The 10,374-nt window shown below is 38.7% G+C and overlaps 1 protein-coding gene across 1 annotated transcript; it reads right to left on the reverse strand.

The window, feature by feature from the left end:
* Window positions 1-1,277: 1,277 nt before the first annotated feature.
* Window positions 1,278-2,121, reverse strand: LOC105702821. The gene is made up of 3 exons (XM_023433712.1): window positions 1,774-2,121; window positions 1,562-1,693; window positions 1,278-1,492 (listed from the first exon to the last, which is right to left on the reverse strand). The coding sequence occupies exons 1-3, from the start codon at window positions 2,060-2,062 to the stop codon at window positions 1,278-1,280; spliced, it is 636 nt and encodes a 211-aa protein (XP_023289480.1). The 5' UTR covers window positions 2,063-2,121.
* Between the last annotated feature and the right edge of the window lie 8,253 nt (window positions 2,122-10,374).

Genomic DNA, 10,374 nt, shown 5'->3' on the forward strand with positions numbered 1-10,374 from the left:
GTACAATTTGATAACTCTCGATTTGGTAATGTGATAGAAGGAAAACTGACGTTGGATTAAACCTGGTTTATATCCAGCGACGATAAAATTTGGTACAAAACATTCGTCGCACAGACATAACGAATTAAAATTTCAGGGAACATGGTTTTCTCTTTCTGCATCGACAAACTACGATTTTGCAAAATCGATATCGGTATAACAACTCGTTGGTGTACGGACAATTATGCGGCAGGCATTTCAATGTGCAGAAACTTATACGTACCACGTAGGTTACTTTGCGTTCTCACTTGTGAATAATTGAAGAACAGTATGCTATATTTCAATATTTTTGTATGTAACGTAGATAGTGGCAGTAATTACATATATCAATTACGGATGAATGCACAAAAATCATGGTATCGTGCCCATGAATACGGATACTGCAAAATGATCGGTTTAATATATAAATACATATGCGGACCAGCCATTCCAATGTACAGATACTTCTAAGAATCATGTAAATTACATTACACACTTATTTGTCGATAATTTAAGGTCGGTCTATGGTTCAGTCTTCTTCCGAGTATGTTCGAAAATGTCAGTAACTAAATAAATATATTATTTGCAATTAATTTCGAGACAATAATGGACTGGAAACGAAATGTACTTGAACGTCGGAAAGGCCGGTTTAATGTATAGAGACTTACAGGGACCGGCATTCCAATGTACAGATAATTACGAGGACCGGCCTTTTCAAGGTACACATCCTTACGAGGACCAGCCAATTCAATGTACGCATACTTATGGGAACCAACCATTTCAATATACTAATACTTATGAGAACCAATCGTTGCATTGTACAAATGCTTATGAGAACCAATGATTTCAATACATAAAAACTTCTATGGGCTAGTCACGTTTTTAGCTTTTTGTACTTGTACATCGATAATTGGAATTAGCTGTTCTTATAAGGCCGCAGCATGCAGAAACGCAAGAGTGCACCAAGTGAAAACGTACTTTAAGGGTATGTGCGTCGAATAAGATGTAAATAGTCATATATAAGTAAGTTGAAAAAGTAGTAATTGAAAACGAAGATGAATTGAGAAAGGAAATAGATATAAGGACAAGTGGGGAAATTTAAGCATGTTGCATATATGATAAAATTGAAATTTATTTTAAGGTACAAGATATTCGTTGCATAAACGTAAAATACAACGTAAACGTTAACTCTATATGTAAACATTGTCTTCTTTATTGTTATGTAATCACTGTTGAAATATTCTGAGCACTGTAACTCATTATTTCTTGTTTGCACTTCTATGCTGATTATGCATCCAAGTTTTTATGGTGGCAGAATTTCGATTCAAAACGCCTGGATGTGCTAGTTTTAGTTTTTGAATTTCTGCCAGCGATGGTAATGTCTTATTGGAGAAATGTTCTTTAAAAGCTGTCATAATTACTTCCTTCTCTGATGCAGTCCACCGTACACGGGTGCATTTCCCAAACGGCGATGCTGTAAGTAAAATAGAACACAGAGAGTAATTGATATAATTAACTGTATTTCATTTTAATATTTTCTTACTTGAACGTTTTCGCGGATTTTTTGAATTGCTTTCATTGCCTTTCATTGATGTGGATGAAATATTGTTACATACGTTGCCTTCGAATGAGTTGGACTGGTAGATAACAATAGGGTCTTGTTCTGATTCTTGGGCTAAGTCAAAAAAAGGCCGAATTGAGTAATGAGAAATAGATACGAGGTAAAGAGCAAAGCAAATATGGGAAAGTATGTACTTTCCGAAGTTTCTTCGATATCTCCTTCATTTTCGTCAGATTCGTAGTTGTTTCTGCCTTGAACAGCCTCTAAGACCTTCGAGACGTGGAGTATCTCTCTACTAAGTAGAGGCTGCTTATAATGAGATCGATGAATTTTGTCTGCATGACCCATGAAATTCGCAAGATCGGAGACTTGTTCATCTTGCAAATTGAAGTTCGTGGACATTGTCGCTATGTGTTTCCGTAATGTGGTCCCTCGAAGTGATTGTGGATTTTCTGCCCCACACTCTTCAGAAAATGTTCGCATTAAGTTGCATGCTCTAAGATACCGATAATCACCTTTTAACGTCCCAGGAATCCCAAACAAGTAAGGGTTTTTGGAGCTTACGTTTGCAAGTTGGCGGTAACTCAGAAGAAGTTGTAGAGCTTTAAGAGTTTCAGTATGCAATAACACCGGTACGGTTCGCCCGAGTTTACCTCTAATTCCAAATCGAACATACTTTTGTGCAGCTTTTTTATCTGCATCGGAAAATGTTTTGTAAGCTTCGCCAACAGTCTTTTCGCAAATTTTTTCCTGATTTTGAAAATCTTGAATCAATGTTCTTTCTATTTCTCCCGCTCTGCGGCGATTAAACAGCTGTATCAAAATCAAACTACTTTCAGCCAGAGCAAACCAAGCTTGTAGTGAGAATTTTTGCTGTAATAATTTTTGAGCTGTTTCGAGTCTAGTACGTAGAAACTGATGTAATTTTTCTATGTCGGCTTTTGATGGTAAAGCGACCTTTGTTTGTCTTTTCTTTTGGAACATACTTTCCGTTGCAGGTCGAGCAACCGCGGCCGAATAGTCTTCGGTTAACAATTTTAGAAAATCTTCGGTTAAAACTTGTTTTTGTTTATTATGCTTGCGAATCCACATAGATACCAATAGTTTACCAACTTGTTTGAGTAATGTACCGAGAGCAGTCGCCAACGATGGCACCTTAAAGCCGGTTCTTGATTCATTTAAGCCAGCTAAATTTTGGATAGCAGTAATACACGAGTCGTAATTTTTCGGATAAAAGACTGATTGAAGGTCATCGATATTATCATTTATTCTTTTCAATTCAAGAAGAAAGCGGCCAAGTTGTCGTAATTTCTGACGAATCATGTCATAATTCCGTGGATCTTGGTACTTGTTACAGAGTTTGTTTGCAAAAGAAATTGTAAGTTCATCATAACGAATAACCCGTGTCACACGATCGTCTGTTAACGTCGGAAACACTCGTGTGCGAAGAGTGTTACATGCGAGAGCATGTATCCGGCCTTCTAATTTCCGGGCACTCGAAAGAATATTTCTGCATCTTGTACTATCTCTCTTGCTACAAATCCTGTAGTGTCGATGAAGAGTTGTTTTTGAGTAACTGCCTTTGCATAATTTACATGTCGCATAATCGGTTGCGTTCTTAAAACAATTTTTATTTGGACGTCTTATCACTTTCAGTTCGCCGGTATTAATTTCTCTGTTGATATTGAAATGATACTGGCCTCGTTTACGAATCTTATTAATAACATCTTTTCGTTCCTTAGTTCCTTTCGGAAGATCGATAAATGATTGGACCTCGTGTTCATCGGCATGGTGCCGTGCTAGGTGGCGATATAATTTAGTTTGTTCGGTATTACAAAAAACGCAATAATCTTTTTTAATCCCTGAGTGTATGCTGTTAACAAACATTTTTTCGTTGTCTGGCGCACTATGCCCGACATTGCATGCTTCTATTGATAAGTCCAAAGCGGACGAATTCTTTGTGGAGTGGTTGCCATTATTTTGCGAAATTGCGTTTAAGACACCCGGCGATGATTGAACTTCTTCATTAGCCTCAATATAATCGTCAGATGCACACGAGGAATCGGGAATATATGATTTGTCAGTGCTGCTGCTATTGGAATTCGAACATCTGGTAGATTCATCATCTTTAGCTAAAATAAGAAAAATTGGAATGCTGGGTCATGCCTCGACGTTTATCATTGCATTGTATTCTCTAACCTTCTCGTATATTTTCTGAACCCGTCTTTGATGCAAAAGAATTAACTTCATTATTGACATCTGCTTTCTGAATCACGTTTACATTATCCTTTTCAATTTCAAACATTTGGGATTCTATTAATGGTGTGAGATCATCGTTTGTGTTGTATCTACAAATTAAATTATTCTCGCTGACAAATGTTTCAATATATTATATTCATTTATTAACTTAATAGTTTTTAATAATGTGTTGTGTAGTAGCAATTCAGTGGTTATATCCGATTACCGTTTAGAAGTAGAGCTCCCTGACAAATTGGAATTGATATTCACAGAATTATCAAATTCTGGTTCTAATACTGTGTTCAGTGTCGTTTGATCCCTTGTTCGTTTTGTATCTAAATTGTCACATCAAACGCATACAAAAATGATTTACATCAAATTTGTTAATATGAACCTACTATATTTTGTTACTTGAAATAATGAACCTAGCTCACGACCTTCATAACGCATGCAAACTATGAAAAGGGAGCTAATCGCATATAGAGATATCATCAATAATACCATTATTAATATAATCACTTAGAGGTACAATAAATAACTCTTGTAAATTATATGCAGTTTTATCAGGGTAGCACACATCCAAGGTGCAACTTTTCCAAGATGATTCCATGAAAGGCAACGCAATATCTGAAAATGAAACGAAGTTAAGAACAAGTATATGCGATGTACGGAACAAAAATGTTTAAAGGTGTGGTAACACTTCAGTTATTTTATCAATGAATAAAATAATTTTAAATGACAACTATCTGCTATTATTATTGTTATCATGCCTGGAAAATTGGGTTCTGCTTCTGAGCCCAACTCGCGATGTGGTACCACACTTATCAGATTGTCTGCAACTACACAAAACTCATGATCACTCGATGAGCCCGAATTTTGACAGTAAAAATCGGCCATTGATTGCATATCGCGCAGTTCGTTGCTCTCCGTAGAATTTTTTACATCTAAAGATTCTTCAGAACCAGTGTTTCCTGGACATTCCATTGCACGGTAATCATTTTCTGAAGACTTCTTTGTGCTACTTTCCTGGAGATAGTCGTTTCTCAAAGGTTTCTCGGTTTCGTCTGCTTGGATATGATCATTTTCACAGGAAAATTTCACCAAGGAAATTTCTGATTTACATGTGAATAAAAAGAAACGTGAACAATATAACAACGAAGTCATNTAAAGATATCAATAAGAAATGAATTACCCCTACACTGATAAAAATTATTTATAACCAATAAATATGTACAAATATAAATAAATAAATATACATAAATAAACAAGTACAAATACAAATAAAGAAGTAAATGTGGACAAATATAAATAATTTATTAAAACAAATTATGTTTCCGTAATGATTGATTTTACTGTAGACATGCACAAAGGATATTAATTGACCGAATTTGTAAAAATTCTTTCTTAATTATTTTCAAAATGATTTTCTGTAAATAATTAAATAATGCAATTGAAAAATGTAATTGAAGGAAAGGAAATGTCCAATTGTGAGAATTTTACATACCACGGGAACGGAGTTTTAGGCTCCTATTTTTTGGAAGCTTATTATTCTGTACTGATTTATTAATTTTTTTTGAGACTTTTTGAGACTTATGTTTATCTTCCAATGTAGCTTTGAGTTTCCGTAACTCCTCATAATTTGCTGTAAATCATTTAAAAAAAAATTACGTTCTGTGACAAATTTATGAGTCTATCATAAACTAACACTTATAAAATTTAATACTCAATCTGAAAGTTTCCGGCAATTAAATGTTATGTAAGTAAATATGTAAGGATAGTAATAAGAGTAAGTTTAAAAGGTTTCCATAAAACATAAACTGAAAATATGAAGTTTATCCACTTTAAGCTTAAATGAATTATTCTGAATAGAAAGGTAACCTGAAAAATGCTATCATAGATACTTAACCTTTTTGGTCAATGATTTCTGCTTCGTATCGTTTGCCATCTGAATATTTCACACTTACACCTCGTTGGCTTTTCTTGACATCACTTTCCTTACATAGGTAATAAATTCCATCAGAAAAAAGGACGAGAAAGAACATTCTTGATTTTTTTGCGAGACTCTATACTATGCTGCTAGGAATTCCGCACGAGTTTCCCCTCCAATGTCCCGCAGCACGACTTTCCCCCACTTCTCGTCAACTCCGCTCTGCCACTTAGTGCCGCTGCGGCCTCATAAGAACAGCTAATTCCAATTATCGATGTACAAGCACAAAAAGCTAAAAACGTGACTAGTCCATAGAAGTTTTTATGTATTGAAATCATTGGCCTTCATAAACATTTGTACAATGCAACGACTGGTTCCCATAAGTATTTGTATATTGAAATGGTTGATCCCCATAAGTATGCGTACATTGAATTGGCTGGTCCTCATAAGTATGTGTACCTTGAAAAGGCCGGTTCTCGTAACTATCTGTACATTGGAATGCCGGTCCCTGTAAGTATCTATACATCGAATCGGCCATTCCGACGTATACGTACATTTCGATTCCAGCCAGACATATTCTCGCATTTATTTGCATATATTATATTTATTTAGCTACTGATATCTTCGAACATGTTCGGAAGAAAACTGAACTATAAACATACCTTTAACAATCCACGACCAAGTGTGCAATATAATTTACGTGGTTCCCATAAGTATGTGTACATTAGAATGAGTGGTCCTCGCAGGTACTTATGCCACCATTTCGGCGTACACGTATGTACGGGTACCACAGTATAATTATTCCCAATCTTTCCGGCAGTGAAGTATTTCATTACTGTCCCTTTCCAACATATTTGCGAAAATACTGTACTACAGCTCTTCCTTAAATTATCCACAAACAGAAACGCAAAGTAACGTTTGAGGTTCTCACAAGTATTCGTATCTCCCATTTCCTCACTAAGCACTTTAGGTATAAGGAAACTTCGCCAGATATACTCTTGTTTCCCATTTCAATTACAAATATTTTTTAAATCCATTTTTTATACAAAGTGGAAATAAACTGTTTTTGACACAAATACGAGATTCATTCCTTTAAAAACTTTGATCGGATTTGTTTATAAATGTTATAATACATATTGTCCCGTGTAATACTCCCTGCCTACTCCAATACTCATAATCACTCTCAAAATCACGGGCTTGTAAAAATCAGCAAACTTTCAATTTCATCTAATTAAATAGAAAAATTAGAAACTAATTGTGTATACTCTGATATTATTCAACCCAGTAAGAGCCCATACTGCGAAACCGCAGATATTATATATTACGTCTCCGAAAATGCAGATTGACATAAACAAAGAGGTCCCGTAAGGTGCGGTTTCATATAAAATTGTTATTTTTCTTCATGTAATGTTTTTCGAACTATACAAAAGAAAACGAGTTATGGATTTGAACTTCGATTCAGAATGTAGAGTTATGTATACTAATGTATACGCATTTATTTATCGGTCCTAAGAAGTGCTGATTTGTAAACATATATATATATATATTGTGACGTTATTTTTACTCCTATAACTCCAAACAAGGTTCTGGCAATTAAGGTTCCGACTCTCTAGGGAAATCACACATAAATAATTAATAAAATAGGGTCTCCGTCTCGTTCTCGCTCAACAGCAGCAAAAGATTTGGGCGCCAGGCCCTCCAAAGGGCCAATCCGGGACCCGAACCGCACGGGCCCAATCCGTCGGGGTTCGCACCAGCGTAAGGCCCGAAGGGTCGGTCCCTACACTAACAGAATCAAAATTATCTTAATGTCCCAGACACGTAACTTGAACTAAAGGTAGCGAGACGAGACGAGACGCAGCGTCGCCGACGACGAAAAATAGACCGGGCTAGCTCAGTACGCCCAAGCGACCGCGGAGAGGGCCGGGTCCTTTCAGAAAGCAAACCATGGGCGGAAGTAAATTAATGGCCTATTTATTCCAAAACGAAAAATATTGACTCTAACAATTGCCCAAAATGGCCACGGGCGGGCCCACAATCCGGTACCGGCCTGGGCGACGAAACGCGCGCTCGCGCTCAAAGGGACGATGCGCGCGGCGAGGCGCACGGAAATGAGACAGTGGCTTTAGACAGCCCAAAAATCAAAACGCGAAATTCAAAACGCAAAAAATCTACAATACCAAAAATTCACACGCTAAGCTAACTTCAATTATAATTGGGCTCGACTCCGGGACCAGAATATTAATGCTATTAACGACAACGCGAAAATTAAGAAGGGCACGTACGCAAGAATCTACACGGCACTAAATTAAATTTGGAAATATTACAAGACTAAACTCGCGAAGAAATATTCAAACGGAGAACCGGCGCAAGCAAAATCAATCAAGGTTTCCGCGAGTAAGGCAGCAATAACACAAAAAAATACAAGGTAAAGTATCGCAAGAAAAGACAGCAAGTTCAGAATGTCAGCGCAAATAAACGACGCAAAAAACAAAAAGATTTCGGACACATGAAATTTTCATACATTACAATTGCGCGGACATAATTATGATCCAATAGAATTGCATCAAATAACGAAACTAACATATTAAGATCATCGAAATTCCGGACATAAATTCATCGGTCGATTTATAAATGGAACCACTAAATCGAAAGCAGGCACGGTTAAACATGAAATATTTAGCTCGAAACGGAAGAAAATTAAAGGGGTTCGCCTATCGCGAAAACAGATTTTATGTCAATGGGAAATCGCACTTCGCGAACACAAAAAGGAATTAAAGTCAGTTCGCACTTCGCGACAACGGGAATTATTTAATAAAGCTCGCACATGCGACAACGGAATTTAGGTTCGCCCTTCGTGAAAACAAAAAGGGAATTAACAGAAGTTCGCACTTCGCGAAACAAAAAGGTATTAACTGAATTTCGTACTTCGCGAAACAGACTGAAATTAACGTGAAATTCGCACTTCGCGAAACAAAAGGAGTTTAACAGAAATTCGCACTTCGCGAAACAGAAGTGGTTTAACGCGTCGACCGCTCAAGAGCATTCTCGAGTTCGGGTCGACACGGCTTCTTGATCCGACCGAGGAGAGAGGCAGCAAAATATAATTTACTTCAAAAAGGCCGCTCACACGAAACTTTGGCCGTGAAAATAGATAGAGGCCGCTCACACGAGACTTGGCCGTCAATCTCAGCAAAAAGGTCGCTCACACGAGACTTTGACCAATTAAACGCGGAAGGGCCGACCGCGTGACTCGCGGCTCGACGACGGGTTACCCGGGGAAACACGAAACCGAAGGAAATTCTGCAAAACAAGTTATACAAGATTCAAATAAAAGGTATTCTACGCTCCAACCTCGTGCTCGGCGAGTGCGACAGCCCCCTCGACGAAGGCCACCGTCGGCAGCGAGCTCCCCAGGCGTCCTTTCTGGTGGAGGTAGCGGTTGCGGACGAAGGCAGCGAAAGATGAGGTGTCTGCACGGCTCGACGTTCACGGACCAATAAGGCCGGGCCTTCGCTGAGGTCCTCCGGGAAGGCTCGACGGCTCCTCTTCGGCGGCTCGACGTCCTCGTTGATTGGCCGACGTCGGCTGCCAAATTGCGTCGGCCAATTGACAGCGGTCGCGTTCGAAACTGCGAGGATTTTGGACGATGACAGCCGCGGCGCAGGTTCGCGCGGCCGGCTCCTGTCCGGGAAGTCCTGTGTCTCTTGCGGGCGGCCCACCTTTAGCTGCCAGGGCTAACCAAGGGCCCGCCCCCGCAAGCAGGGCCGCCAGGGTGGCGAAGACGGGGTCGGCCGGTTCCCCTCATAGGGCCCGACGTTCGGTCCTGTCCTCTTCGGTCCGATACGCCCCTGCGCCGGCGTCGTCTTCCTCCTCGACGCGGCTCTCGTAGCGGCGAGCGACGACAAAGCCGCCACCTCTACGAGGTCGACGCTGTTGTCGTTCCGGTTGCTAACCGAGTTAGCGTAGCTACAATCCTTTCCCAACTATTCGCTGGAATATTCTTTGAATATTCCAGGCAATATTCGAGATCACAAAATTATGTTGGATTTTCCTTTAGAAAACGAAAATTAATTTCCAGAAACGGTGAAAACGCGTATCCCGAGCGGCGCCTCTCGGGGATTCGCAATCGCAAAAACAAGAGCTGTAAAAAGGTTTAAAACAATTTATATTGTTAAACGGTCGGCGCAACGTTTCCCCGCAAATCGGGGACCGTCGGACCAGAAATGTGCTCCGAAGTCCCGAATAAGGCTAAATGGCCCTCAGGCAAACATGTGACCGGGTGGCCAAAAATCCACACGTCACAGTATATATACAAAACTAACATACTCGGCTTTTCAAATCAAAATAACCCGACGAAAAGCAAATAACGAAAGGCGCACTTTTAAAGAAAAAAAAGCTTTACTTGCTTCTAAATCGCCTTAGAAATAAAACATTCGACTTTAAAATTACAAAGTCCGTATGAACAGTCGTACGATTTGTATGTTTGTACCGACATTTGTGCTCATAATTATGAAAGTGGTCTAAGTCATATATTTCTTGTTTCAAGATATTTAATGAATCGCATTTGAATAAATTAAAAAATATTTTTACATTATGCGACATTTTAATTTATAATTTTATTAGTCTT

This window comes from Orussus abietinus, unplaced genomic scaffold (assembly GCF_000612105.2).
Source record: "Orussus abietinus isolate OABI.00-Male unplaced genomic scaffold, Oabi_2.0 scaffold1133, whole genome shotgun sequence".
Lineage (NCBI taxonomy): Eukaryota > Metazoa > Arthropoda > Insecta > Hymenoptera > Orussidae > Orussus > Orussus abietinus.

Bases quoted from the DNA above. Each gene is read 5' to 3' on its own strand.
- LOC105702821 (XM_023433712.1), bottom strand. From the start codon at position 2,062: ATGCGAACATTTTCTGAAGAGTGTGGGGCAGAAAATCCACAATCACTT. The intron at 1,694-1,773 runs GTACATACTTTC...TTTTTGACTTAG, and splicing joins TATCGAAGAAACTTCGGAAA to CCCAAGAATCAGAACAAGAC. The intron at 1,493-1,561 runs GTAAGAAAATAT...TTTTACTTACAG, and splicing joins AAATCCGCGAAAACGTTCAA to CATCGCCGTTTGGGAAATGC.